Genomic DNA, 14,545 nt, shown 5'->3' with positions numbered 1-14,545 from the left:
CAGCAACTAACACCTAGGATTAACTTTACAACTATACTTCTATGCTTACTACTAGAGGGTCTTATCTAAAATTCTAGAGTGCACTTCAAATCGATGGGTGGTACTAGTGATGTGCCGTCCCCGGGAATGTTCCCAAAGCGAGAATGTTCCCGTTGTAAAACTCTTTAATAGTAAGGACACTGGTGCTAATTCCTATTAGCCATAGGGGCAGCGAATCAGCTCGCGACAACAAACATTCCAGGACCCCGATACCGACCCCGCCGGCGTGGTCGACGACTTGCCTTAATCAGCGCTTAATTTTAAATATTTTTTCCTCTCAGACGACGCCCTAAACCGAGGTTCGCGCCCAACTGAGGCACCCTTAGGCCTATTGTCTTAAACGTTGTACGGAGTGTAGTTAATGCCATCTGCGGCAAATCTACAATAAGTCACGTCTCAAAAAAAATAAAATAAAAATAAAGCTGCTAATTCCTGTAGATCTAATTTTATTTTAAGTTACACCTGTCATATTCTTATCCGCCGAAAAGGAAAGGGACGGGTAAGCGACAGGCATAAATTTTATGGAACACACGTAAATTTTAGGCAAAAATATAAAACAACCCTCTTCTTCTATCGTGTGGGTTGTGAGGTGTATTACCAACCTCATCAACCCTGGTGTCAGGGTTATTATTGAGCCGCTATAAGGCCCCTGACATGGCTCATGTAACGACTACATACTTACATCAGTAAGTAATAACGAAGAAGCGCGGATTATCTTCCTTTTTGGACAATCAGGTGATCAGCCTGGAATGTCCTTTTTTTTGATGTGACTTATTGTATATTTGCGGCAGGTGGCATTAACTACTTGGCCGGACAAATGGGGAGCGCTGAAGGCTACCTCACCCGGTACAACGTTTTAAGACAACAGGCCTGAGGGTGCTCAGCTCGGCGCGAACCTCGGCTCAGGGCGTCGTCTGAGAGAAAAAATATTTGAAAGAATTAATCGACCCTAGTGGGTCGATAGCGATAAGCGCTGATTGGAGGACGTCGTCGATCACGCCGGCGGGGTCGGTACTGTAATGTCCAACAACCCTCCAAAAATTTTACATTGGCCAATAATCTCACAGAATTACGTTTTGCGCCTATTTACTACAGGGGACATTCCCATGGTGGGAATATTCTCGGGCACAGCACATCACTGGGTGTAACTCATTGTCAGTTAATTTACGAGGAAAACAGATAGTTATTTCTATTAGTCACTAATATTAGGAAATCGACGTTAAGGTATTTTATAAACAATATCTAGGGAATGCAACGTGCTTACGTATTTGATAAATAATATGATTAGTTATTTCAAATAAGTAATAAAGTGAAACGCAAATGCGATGAGCGTTGAGGGAAAACGTCGACCACGCCGGCGGGGTCGGTATCGGGGTTGTGAAGTAGCCCGTAACCGTATATTAAAAAGCTTTCGGGTGCCAACATTATTCGATACCGTTCCTAAGCGGAAGTAAATTAATTAATGTACTTATATAAGTACTTTTTCACTTTTATTTATTAAACTCAGAGGTTTGTTTGCCTCGCTCGACCTCCGTGGTCCAGTGGTTGAGCGTTGGGCTCACGATCCGGAGGTTCGAATCCCGGTGGGGACATGTCACAGAAAATAATTTTGTGAGCCCTAGTTTGGTTAGGACATTACTGGCTGATCACCAGATTGTCCGATAGTAAGATGATCCGTGCTTCGGAAGGCACGTTACGCCGTTGGTCGCGGTTACTATTTACTGATATAAGTAAGTAGTCGTTACATGAGCCATGTCAGAGGCTTTTAGCGGCTTAATAGTAACCCTGACACCAGGGTTGCAGGTTGGTAATTCATCTCATAACCGATACGCTTTTTCTTCTTATCGTGTGGGTTGTGAGGTGGAATAGCCAGTCGTTACATGAGCCATGTCAGGGGCCTTTGGCGGCTCAATAGTAACCCTGAAACCAGGGTTGATTAGGTTGTCAAACACCTCACAAGCCACGCGATAGAAGAAGAGATATCAAGTGAATTTTTCATCGAAAAAATAATTGGCTACTCTCTAGCTTTAGGACAGAAAGCAGTACTCGTAAGCCAGGAAACGAAAATGATGTGTCAGCAATTCAGAATACTGAGAATCGTAGCATAGTAGCGTGCTATTCTATCCCCGTGGGGGTTGAGGGGGGTGGGGAGTGGGGGGGAGTAGAGGAGGGGGAAGAGGAGGGGGGTGTCTACCTTTAGGACAAAAAGCAGTAGTGATGTTGTGTGTTGGAAAATTACCATTACGACATACATTCTACTTAACATACTTGTCTTGTCGATGTGGCGTCCCCCACTTCACAGATAAACAGTATATCACTCGTAAGTGAGGAAAAGAAAGTGATGTGTCAGAAATTCAGAATACTTACTGAGAATCGTAGTACAGGGGGTAATATTGCTATTTGACATTTGTCTGCATTGCGCACTTAATTTTATATGCGCTAATGTCAAATTGCAATATTGCTTTCTTAGATGAATTGCTTCGATGTGGCCATTTTAACCCCCCCGTACCTCGCCGGCATCCCCGAGGGGTCAGGGGGGTGTTAAAGGGGCCGGGGGAGGGGGGGTCATTATGACAAAAAGCAGTACTGATGTCATGTGTGTTGGAAAATTACCATTACGACATACATTACACTTAACATACTTGTCTTGTCGATGAGGCGTCCCCCACTTCACAGATAAACAGTATACCACAAACAACTGTTTTAAATAATTACTTTGCATTAACAATGAATGATATATTATATATATACTTAATTATTATTATATAATAAGCAAAAACAACTTTCAAACAGAAAATTCTTACTTCAGATTACTTTCGCCTTGCTACTTACGTACTTTTTGCAGTGAATTTCTGCCTTAATTTTGGGTTTATTCAAGACAGGATCCGCTCGCTTCATTTTCCACAACACCAAAGAGTTACTACGTCCATAAAAGTCTACATAAAAGTACACAACACATTAGCAATAATTAGCATTAGACATTACGTGTCCTTCAAAAGTCGCAAATGACATTTTGATTGAAGACTATCTTTGAATAATTTGCATGAAGAATTTATTTTACTGTTTAGTCTTTGGCTACCTACTTATTTTTACATAGAGCAAATGTGTCCTCGTTTTGTTGGTGGCAAATACGCAAACCGCGTCATAGCACATCACCATCAGCCCATTAACGTCCCCACTGCTGGGGCACGGGCCTTCCCTATGGATGGATAGGGAGATCGGGCCTTAAACCGCCACGCTGGCCCAGTGCCGATTGATGGTTATTAACGACTGCTAATGCAGCCGGGACCAACGGCTTAACGTGCCTTCCGAAGCACGGAGGAGCTCGAGATGAAAACTTTTTTTTGTGGTCACCCATCCTATGACCGGCCTTTGCGAAAGTTGCTTAACTTCAACAATCGCACACCGAGCGCGTTAACCGCTGCGCCACCGAGCTCCTCAAAATCCAATCCGCACTATTTTTATAAGGTAATAAACATAAATAATATGTTGCACTGCTGGGCACAGGCCTCCCTTCCATCAACCGGACATACTCCACCACGCTGCTCCATTGCGGTGGAAGTGTTTTACAGTTCCATGTAAGCTCTTCTTGGTCTTCCCCTTCCTCTTTCCTTTTAGCTGGTTTGGTTAGGTCATTATACAGGCTGGTTGCCCTATTATCCGAAAGTAAGATGACCCGTGCTTCGGAAAGCACGTTAAGCTAGTTCCGGTTACTACTTATTGATGTAAGTGTACGTAGTCGTTACATGGGCCATGTCAGGGGCCTTTGGCGGCTCAATAATAATCCCGACAACAGAATTGATGAAGTAATCCACTTCACAACTCACACGATAGAAGACCCACAACTTTTAGTCAAAGTTCCACAAAAAGATATCAAATCTCTTTCACAATAAAATCTTCCCGAAAAAAGAAAATAAAATCAAATTCCGTCGAACGTCAAATCTATTCGGCAGCGGGAATAGACAAGAAAAACGGTTGAAAATTTGGCGTGACTATACAAAATTTATCGCGCGATGCACTCTCGTTTGAATCAACTAAAATTATTCCGTGTTTGCCGTCTACGTTGAACTTAAAACTATACTAAAATCTACGCTATTGTTATGGATAAGTGCACTGTCAAATGTATACATGGAGTACAAGGTAAGTAAGAAATTAAATGAGCAACTTTCCAGGCTCCGTTCCCCAAAAACAATATAGATGACGTAATAATGACCTATTTCCTCATTACTTGGGTATATAATTATCCAAAAATACAATATAATGGCATAAGCATATATAAAAATAATTGTTGCGTGATTTTCGATCACATACGTATAGAAATATTGCTACCTATTGCTTCTCTTTATTATGTTATGAATAATAATGGGTGGAAGATGTGTTGTGCCTGGGTGTAATGTAAAACAAGACGACATTTATAAGTACCCAAAAACAAAGATGAAAGATTCATGTGTCTGTTTACCATGAGGAAAGGTCAAACGAAGGCAAATCTGTACAGCGCCATCTACAGGAAATCAGCATTGTAGTGTATTGATATTGCTATCCTTGTCTCGGGCGCATACGTCATCTGAATACAGAGCAAGAGAAACAGTCAGTCAATGCAGGACGGTCTGCCTGTACAGAGTGATGGTGTGTTGGCGAGCCAAATCATGGCAGTATACAAAAGGTGTACTCTACAAGCATAATCCTGAAAAACTCCTAAAAAAATACTATATCATTGGTTATAGGTAAGATGAAAGCAGAAGAAGAATTGGCGATCAAAGGAGCACACCTACTCGGGCCAAGTTTGGAGTCAAAATTCGACGAACTGAAGTATGAGATCACTCACAAAATTGACAAGGAGCTGACTGACTCACAGAACGCGAGAGAGTATATATGTCAGAAGTATGATGAGCTGTGCAGCAAGATCCAGTACCTGTCTGAGCTGGACGCCACCGTTACTGGCTTCCGAAGTGACGTGAGAGCTGTGGAGAAACAGGTGAGAAATAACCTTTCTAATCTAGCCTGCTGAACTGGCTTTAAGTATCTTTGTTTAGGGTAACTAACCCCGACTTACCCTTTCCAGGCTTTTTCTTGAGTCCCCTTTTCACAGCCATGTGTGTACTCTGGCTAATCTCCCCCCCAAATCCCCTGGTAGTTGCGGCTTCCGAATACATCCCGCTTAGGGACGGTACTGAAAATTATCGGCGTCCGAAGGACGTAATATACGATCCCGACGACCCGATTACTCTAGCCATAGAGGTAGCCAATCAGCTCGCGACACCAAACACTTCAGGACCCCGATACCGACCCCGCCGTCGAGGTTTTCCTCGTTCAGCACTCAACGCTATCGACCCATAACTATTTTTTTAAATAATCCTCTCAGATGACGTCCTGAGCAGAAGTTCGCGTCCAAAGGTTGAGGTGAAATAAGGGAGGGTAGAGTTGTCCTGACGTCACTTAAAGGTGGATTCATAAATAATTATCACGTGCTCAGCGGTGAAGGAAAACAGTGCTACGAGTAGAGTACCCACATTCCCGAGAAATGCAATTTTCAGAGGTATGTGACCTAACCTGTATTGGCTGGATTTCCCTTCGCGGGTTGGAAGGTCAGACAGGCAGTTGTTTCTATAAAAGCCGGACCTGTGAAATCTTCAGGGTAGGTTAGTGGATGCTTTGGGGGGACTCACTGGAATGAAGTATATTGTATTGCTCTTATTTTTTCCCCCCCAGGTGACAGCTCTAGCGGGGCGGGTAGACCACATAGAGAAGCGAGCGTTGTACCGAGACTGCCCGAGTCTGACCTCGTCCAACTTCTGATATAATAAGCATACTAAGAATAATCCATATGGTGCTATTGATATACTTACCGTTCAATTTTCCTGTTCGTAACTTGTAACTGTCTTTTTGGCGTGTAAATAAAGTTTGTCTCATTTTATTCTTTTGTTCATTGACTTAATTGGAAATGTCCTTGGAACAGGAGGGTTAATACATCTAAGAAAGCAATATTGAAATTTGACCTTTGCGCATATAAAAGTAAGTCCTCAATGCAAAGAAATGTCAAAGAGTAATATTGCTTTCTTAGATGAATCGTTCGATGTGGCCATTTTACCCCCCTGGACAAGAGGATGGCTCTTAAATTAATGATGATGGATGAGTCTGAACCGGCGTGAGTGTATGAAACGATTGATGAATGTGGAGAAAGACAGCAAGAGAAGTGCGTCAGGGTCATGGAAAATGGAATTCCATAGTCTGTGCTTACTCTGGTGGGAAATCTCTGGTAGCGCTTAGTTCTAGATTCACTAATAATTAAATAATAATAAAACTGAAATTGTATTTGGTTTTCTTTTTTTGAGGTGAAATAAGGGCGGGTAGAGTTTTACTGAACTAACTTTAAGGTGGATTCATAAATGATTATCATGTGCTCAGCGATGAAGGAAAACATCGCGAGGGAACCCACATTCCCGAGAAATGCAATTTTCAGAGGTATGTGACCTAACCTGTAATTGGGTTTTCCCTTCGGGTTGGAAGGCAGGCAGTCGCTTCTGTACAAGCCGGACTTCAAATCTTTAGGTATCGCAATTGCTTTGTGTGACTGTCCTGTGTTTAGCTAGGTCGTTACAGGCTGCGTGGAAACCCGCAGTGCAGCTGCGTGGTGGAGTATACTCCCATACTCCTTCCGGCTGATTGAGGGCAAGGCTGTGACCAGCAGTGGGACGCATGAGGCTAATGTAAACGAGATTATTTATCCCTTATGCGGGACTGGAGATATTCGGAATTGGACAGATTCTGGATTCGGCAGATTCAGTGGAAAATCAAATAAAAGAATCTCGTTAAAAATTGTAATTGTATTAAAATTAATTACGTACATTTAACATTAAGTTAAACTAAAATGTCTTAAAAATGTATAAATATATTAACACATCTATATTTGGCACTTGTTTCTACTGGCTAATATAAATTAACATTATTAATATTATTATGTCACACATAGGCGGTAACGCGAGCGCAGATGCAGTTTTAGTAAAAGCGCAACTGTGTGTGTGCCTTTCACCGTGCGTGCGAGTGAGACAGGCAGCGCGCGCGCACGCCTTTCTCCTTACGTCTTACAGACTGAAGGGGGACCCAAATGGGGGGAGAAATCAGATACCACGAATCGGTGCGGGGCGGAGTATCCCTTCTATCCGTTGTATTATTGTTCCTACATCGGAACGCCCACGGTGCCGCCTCTATGTATATGTACCCTATTTATTACACTTTATTGCACCTACCTATATTTTTGTTCAATGTTACACAGTAAGTATATCTAACCTTACATGCTAAAATTACTTGACTCTATGATTTTGGAGCCTTAATTTGTGATGACAATAAGTTATAATATAAAATTATAGCCAAGGTGCTCCTACACCAAAAATATTGTATATTGTTATAAAACATTGTAGTTAAACAACCTAACTTTGAGGTAGGAGCACCTTTACATTCGGTAAACCTAATCTGAGCTCACAAGACTTAATTTGACAACCTCACAGTCTTCACAATCTTTCACTCTTCAAAGATTGATATTCTATCACATTTATGCATTTCATTCAGTTTTTTTTTTATTACAGTATCATAATCAAAACCCGTGGTACATTCGATATGTGTACAAGTACATAACTGTACGGAAAATGGACTGGAGCGATTTTATGAAAGTGTCTGTTCGTTCACGTCATTTCGGTGGCCCATTTTTTTATTAACGATGAAGCAAATGTAATTGCTCTTTAATAGCTCTTTTAGTCGATCGAATAACCGCCTCCGTGGGCCAGTGGTTGAGCGTTGGGCCCCCAACCGGTGATCCCGGGTTCGAATCCCGGTGGGGACATCACAAAAATCAATTTGTGAGCCCTAGTTTGGTTACGATTGCGGGCTAATCACGTGATTTTCCGAAAGTAAGATGATCCGTATTTCAGAAGGCACGTTATGCCGTTGGTTTCAGTTACTAATTACTGATATAATTGTCGTCGCATAAGTCATGTCAGGGGCCTTTGACGGTTCAATAATAACCCTGACACCAGGTTGTTGAGGTTGGTACTGCACCTCACAACCCACACGATAAAAGAAGTCGATCGAGTCAGTGTGGTCCTTGTAACACTTTAAGAAAAACATGCAAGAAATGGGCCAGCGAAATTACGTGTGCAGTAGGGTTTAGGCGAATACCGCGGCGCACGCAGTGCTAATTATATCGAGAGCTTCGACGAATATCCGTACGACGTCTATCTATAGCAGATAGTAGATAGCATTCGCTGCGTGTATTGGTCGAAGTCTACCGTGCCCTATAGACATTTCCTTAAAATCACCCACCGAGTAATGACATCAGCATTGTCATTAGGGAGATAAACTGATAATTGACACTATTTTCTTGTACTTACTTTATATTTATCCGAAATTGCATTCTTTTTTTAAGTTCTGCTAAAGTGGAGAAATTGATGTAATTTGGGTGAACTTACACCACCAAATATATACGTAATTTCGCATAAGGATAACCACTTTATCGATGGAATCGTATAGTCTATGAGATCCTTATTTGTATCTACTTAATCCTTTAGAAATACATGCAAATAACCACCACCGAAATGACATGTGCTTCCGGTGGCGTAAAATTACCCATTTATTACTATCAGCTCACATGGCAGTGATTTAACTTATTATCTAGTAGTATATTAGTTACTTCATGTTATCTATAACGAGTATTGATAGGGACAATTCTGACTGCGAGTGTTTGCATGTGGATATCAAATGAGCATTGATTTATCATCACAGGAAATATGTTTTTTCAATATAATATTATTATAGAATTGCCTTGGATGGCAAATATGCAAAGCTTGCTCGCTACAAATAATCCCTGATTTCAACTTGGACAAGAGACAGGAGGTACGGATATCTTATGTTCAGCCCTTGCGACACGACAACCGTGTCGCGCGCGGCGTGAATTAAATCGAGGGATTTCACTAATAATCGTTCGACGTCTCTCCACGCTTTCGCTGTATCAATTGACTGAAACGCTCGATAAAATTCGCACCGCGCAGTTGCTGTGCCGAGCCTGCAGAAATAAATAGAATAAGGCTCAGTCATGTCAAGTTTTTTTAAACAGCATACTGGTTCACGTTTTACATAAATACAGAAAAGACGAATAGACTTCTCCACTTTAGCAGATAATCTTCCCTACAGAAGACCAGTTACGTTCTCTTGCCAGCAAGAATGGCCTGAATCTGCGAAACTGTCTTGCCCTTCGTCTCCGGGATGAGGAAGAAGACGAAGAACGTACAGACGATCATGAAAGCAGCGAAGAACCAGAAACAACTGTATATTCCTATAGCATCCTTCATGATGGGGAAACATAATGTCACGATGAAGACAAGACACCAGTTCATAATAACAGAAATGCCAGAAGCAGTGCCTCTCATTTCCACAGGGAAGAGCTCAGCCATCATCATCCAAGGAATAGGGCCGAAGCCTAGAGAGAAGGAGATGATGAACAGTACCAAACAGACAAGAGGGATCCAACCTAAAGTGGCAACGTTGTAACCATCGACTTGGAGCTTGAAGTAAATGCCGAGGATGATGAGGGTGATACCCATGATGATACAACTCTGCAGCAATAAGAGTTTTCTGCCAGCTCGTTCGACAAGCAGCGAAGAAATGAAGGTAGCGATGGTTTGGACGACGCCAACAATGATGGTGGCGATATGGGGAGGGATGTTTGAGCCAGCGCTCTGGAAGATGTTATTGGTGTAGAAGATGACGGCGTTGATACCGCTGAACTGCTGGAAGAACATGAGGCCTAGGGAGCAGATGAACGCCATGAGGGTCGCACGGTTGCTCAACATCGTGCGGATGCTTGCGCTTTGGCGGGAGGCGTTGTCCACCTGGAAGTAATGAATAAACCAATTATTTCATAAAATTAAAATGTAGACCATGTAGTAAGTAAGCGAACAAAATATTTATGTACTTAATGTAAAGCGTACAGATTTTAGATTTATAAGTATATGCAAAGTCATCAAGTGTATATCTAGCCCGTTTGATCAAATACAAAACGCAAACCCATTTTAACGCGGTACCTATTTATTTACACAAAGTGCAGTCTAATCACCAAGTTAAAATTATAAGACACATAAAAGGAAGCGGCGAATATTCAAAAAAATCCGCCCGAACATTCCCTTCAACATTCCATTCCCTTCGCTACAAACATTCCCTTGTTTTATGATGTCAATTATTTAAAAGTAGAATCGAGCTTTACTTTTTGCTCTTACCTCTTTCTGCATATCCTCGAGCTCACTGCTGAGATCAGCGTCAGGGCCTCGCAGCCACCGCAGTGACTTCTCCGCGTCACGCCGCCGGTTCTTGCCCAGCAGGTACTGAGGAGTCTCTGGCATCCACCTGGAATTGATTACCATTTTCATCAGAATCTAGGTAAGTAAGTATAACGCTTCTCTCACTGAGGTCGCAAGTTAAAATCCCCACACGGGCCTTATCCAATGGTTTTCAAATTGGTTATCGAATTTACGTTTGGATTATAATTTAACTGACTATCACGTGCTCAGCAGTGAAGACATCGTGAGAAAATCCACATTCCCGAGAAATGCGTTTCGGAGGTATGTGACTTAACCAGTAATGGGCTAGTTTTTCCTTCGCGGGTTGGAAGGGCAGATATAGATAAAGAATAATTCTTCTAGCCTACTTGACTCTTTCACATATCCCGGTCTTGGGTGTGAATCATCCATTGTCACGGTATCACAGCTTGTCTGTCCCTACCAACGATCTTGGTATGATCAGCTTTTTTCCATTGGATGAGGATAGTCGAGCAGTTCCTAAGACACTCATTCTATTTTCAAAACAGCCACTGCTTCCAATCCTATCCAACAGGCTATGCACGGTAACCAATAGACGCAGCGAAAGCTACGTATGGCTATTGGTCAAAATCCTCGATATAAATGTCATGCCGTGCCGCGAGGGCAGAATATCTGCAATAGTTGAACAAGCGATCAGACTCACCAAAACACAATGACAAGCAAAGGCGGTAGAACGGCAGAGATGATGGACAAAGTCCTCCAATGCGTGTACGCGCCAACGACGAAGGTGAACAAGATGCCGACAGTGAGGAACAGCTGGAAGAACGCCCCCAACGACCCTCGGATGGATGTTTCGGCTATCTCGCCGATGTACATAGGAGCCGCTACGCAAATGCCGCCTGAAAACAACATATTCGTTGAGTAAGGGAATGCATAAAGCGAAAATTATTTCCAATGAATGGGATGGACTTTTAGTTTTAAATTGTTCTTATGGAGAAGGAGATGCTTAAACAATCTGATTAAATCTGATTAGGTACTTATTCATTGTTTTAAGTTTACGTGGTTATTATCATAATTAAAACACATAATAACGGGTTCTTACCGCGTGTAAATCAGGGATATGAGACTCCCGATATGTCTGCCCGTAGAAAATTATGGATCTACCTACCCACTACCTACCACTCCAATCTCATCAGTCATCCCGTAATCATGGCACTTGCAACAGTGTCGAAATATCGGGAGTCTCATATCCCGGATTTAAACGCGGTAAGAACCCGTTATTATGTGTTTAATTAGGTACTTATTGCTTAGAATCTGTGATTCGGCAGCTTCTTTCTTATTAATGTAGTCTTTTGTTATAACTACTGCATAGACTTGCGCACTGCATCGACGGTGATCTCCCGTTTACCTTCTGTATCAAAGACCAAGTGTTCTGTATATACCGCAGTTTTTACGCCGGTGGTTCACCCGCTGTAATCCGGTAAGCCTTTTCCAGGTCCATTCCTATTCGAAAGGATTCGAGTAGTTAGAGGCATTTGAACTGAACTAAAAATAATCTTTAGGAATTTACCAGTGCCGAGTCCAGCGAAGAACCTGGCAGCAATGAGCATGCCGGCGCCGTTGGCAAAAATGGTGAGCAGCCAGTTGATCATGAAGGGGATGGACAGCAGCAGGATGGTGACGCGGCGGCCCGCGCGCTGAGCCAGCATGCCTACTGGGAGGGCTGCGATGGCCGCGCCGATAGCTAAGATTGAGGACACCAATCCACCTGGAAGATGTCGAAAGACGCACAGTTAAAAACATCATCAGATCCAAGACAAACCACGCGCTGTGTCGTCAGCATGCCTACTGAGATGAGAGCAGTGGCTGCGCCATTGGCTAAGATTGAGGACACCAGGCTGCTTGGAAGATGTTGAAAGACTAACCGTTAACGTGTGCAGGCGAGACAGACAGTCCCCGCGCGCTCCTTTACTTCGTAGCAGCCATTTAGACTAGACCCAGAGGGGGTGAGGTAAATCAAGCTCGGCCCCCGATACGAATTGGTGTGGGGCAGATAGTTACCCTTCTATCATCATCATCAGCCGTACGACGCCCACTGCTGGGCATAGGCCTCCCCCAAGGATCTCCACGACGATCGGTCCTGCGCTGCCCGCATCCAGCGGCTTCCCGCGACCTTCACCAGATCGTCGGTCCACCTTGTAGCGGGCCTACCCACTGAGCGTCGTCCGACACGCGGCCGCCACTCCAGAACCCTTCCGCCCCAGCGTCCGTTCTATACGCAGCATTATTCTTTGTTCTCTGCGATTATACCTTATGATAATGTAGTCAAGTATACTTTGGTGCAGTTTTCACTAACACAGACAGCTCATTATAAATGGCGATACAGCTCACCTATCACGTTGGTATAACAAAAAGCTCGATGAAGTTTGGTACTTAGTTTATCCTGATATCGTCGTGAACTTATGTTATGTTATCACTACAATAGTATAAAACAAAGTCGCTTTTTCTGTCCCTATATCCCTATGTACGCTTAAATCTTTAAAACTACGCAACGGATTTTGATGCGGTTTTTTTAATAGATAGAGTGATTCCAGAGGAAGGTTTATATGTAAATAACATCCATTAAATAGTGGAGAAATATTGTTATTTTTGAAGTTTTTAACGTGATGTCGTAAATAATTTCATTTTTGCCTCAGCATTGCACCCGAGTGAAGCCGGGGCGGGTCGCTAGTACGTTATAAAAGTCACTAACATTCACACATTACTTTCTAATATCGAAATATCAATTGCTTGCCAACATTCTTATCTCCAAACTAAAGTTTCGTAAAAACACGTGACAGATCACGACCCGTAATCGTTTTGTTTATCTTCTGAAAACATGTTACACAACGTGAGACGTCAGACGGCAGCTGGCACTGGGCCAGACAAGTGGGGTATGTGCCCGTGGGTGTGTGCGCCACGGCATTTAAGCATACTACGTATACAGGCGGATCACCCGATTGTCCGAAAGGAAAATGATCCGTACATTAAACCGTTGGTCCCGGTTACTACTTACTGATGTAAGTAAGTAGTCGTTACTTGAGCGATCGACGTAATATACGATCCCGACGACCCGATTACTCTAGCCATAGAGGCGGCCAATCAGCTCGCGACACCAAACACTGCAGAACCCCGATACCGACCCCGCCGGCGTGGTCGACGATTTCCCTCATTCAGCGCTTATCGCTATCGACCCACTAGGGTCGATTAATTCTTTCAAATATTCTTCCTCTGAGACGACGCCCTGAGCCGAGGTTCGCGCCCAACTGGGCACCCTTAGGCCTGTTGTCTTAAACGTTGTACCGGGTGAGAGCCCTCAGCGCTCCCCGTTTGTCCGGCCAAGTAGTTAATGCCAACTGCGGCATTTACAATAAGTCCGTCAACAAAAAACGTCATAGAAAAACGTGATAAAATGTTTGCCTTATTATTTTTTCTTGATTAAAATTCATAAATAAGTTAAATAGAAAAAAGAAATTTTTTTTCGTTAGTTGTAGATATGTCTTCAAAAATATAGATAAAAGATGCATATATGTCTGTTATACATGAAATTGGAAGTTTAAACGAAGAAAAAAGTTAACAACGCCTTAAATTTTGTACGTTTCCACTTGATATTAATTCAGAATCATGGTCTCTGATCATCCCCCTCAGTAATCGGTGCAATGTCACGAAAACCCTGTACAGTTTAGTCGCGAAGCCAAATGTCCACAACAGACTATATCTTTTAAAGATATGATATGATAAATTCGGCTTAAAGTATTTCCTCCATACAATTTCAAAACTGTCGAATACCCTTTGTTTTTCCGTCTACCGAGTACATATGACTAGTAAATATCTATGCGACCTTCGTAGATAAATACCTACGACTGATAATTTATTGACAAAACTTTTAACTAGGCGTAAAATAATATATCGCATGTGTTTTGGAAGTTGCTGGGGTACAGGGGAACACAAAGTAAAATATAAAATAGTCAGTCGACGAACTATGGCAATATGATGTGGTACGTTACCGATACTCCTTGTAGGGTAGGCAGGATACTCTCACTAGTCTTCAGGCACTGGTTAACTTACACACATACGCACAGTGTCGTGGGCCGGTCGGTAATGTGTCATAGAACATACAAGGTGGGGAGTAGGCAGAGCTTGTATTGCGGTTATTTATAAAA

The 14,545-nt window shown here is 42.7% G+C and overlaps 2 protein-coding genes across 2 annotated transcripts in view; one reads left to right on the top strand and one right to left on the bottom strand.

Moving 5' to 3' along the window:
• The window catches only part of LOC126377253 (uncharacterized), a 215,036-nt gene extending 209,094 nt beyond the window's left edge, over positions 1-5,942 (top strand). Inside the window, exons 2-3 of the mRNA XM_050024976.1 lie at positions 4,764-5,014; positions 5,749-5,942. Of these exons, the coding sequence (XP_049880933.1) occupies positions 4,769-5,014; positions 5,749-5,835 (333 nt within the window). The 5' untranslated portion in view covers positions 4,764-4,768 and the 3' untranslated portion in view covers positions 5,836-5,942. The remainder of the gene's footprint in view (positions 1-4,763; positions 5,015-5,748) is intronic.
• A 906-nt stretch (positions 5,943-6,848) lies between these two features.
• LOC126377091 (facilitated trehalose transporter Tret1-like) overlaps positions 6,849-14,545 on the bottom strand; it is a 46,572-nt gene continuing 38,875 nt past the window's right edge. The window contains exons 4-7 of the mRNA XM_050024748.1: positions 11,914-12,111; positions 11,047-11,242; positions 10,305-10,431; positions 6,849-9,920 (exon numbers count right to left, since the gene is read on the bottom strand). Of these exons, the coding sequence (XP_049880705.1) occupies positions 9,231-9,920; positions 10,305-10,431; positions 11,047-11,242; positions 11,914-12,111 (1,211 nt within the window). The 3' untranslated portion in view covers positions 6,849-9,230. The remainder of the gene's footprint in view (positions 9,921-10,304; positions 10,432-11,046; positions 11,243-11,913; positions 12,112-14,545) is intronic.

Source organism: Pectinophora gossypiella, chromosome 22 (assembly GCF_024362695.1).
Source record: "Pectinophora gossypiella chromosome 22, ilPecGoss1.1, whole genome shotgun sequence".
Lineage (NCBI taxonomy): Eukaryota > Metazoa > Arthropoda > Insecta > Lepidoptera > Gelechiidae > Pectinophora > Pectinophora gossypiella.
This window is presented reverse-complemented; position numbering and strand designations above follow the sequence as displayed.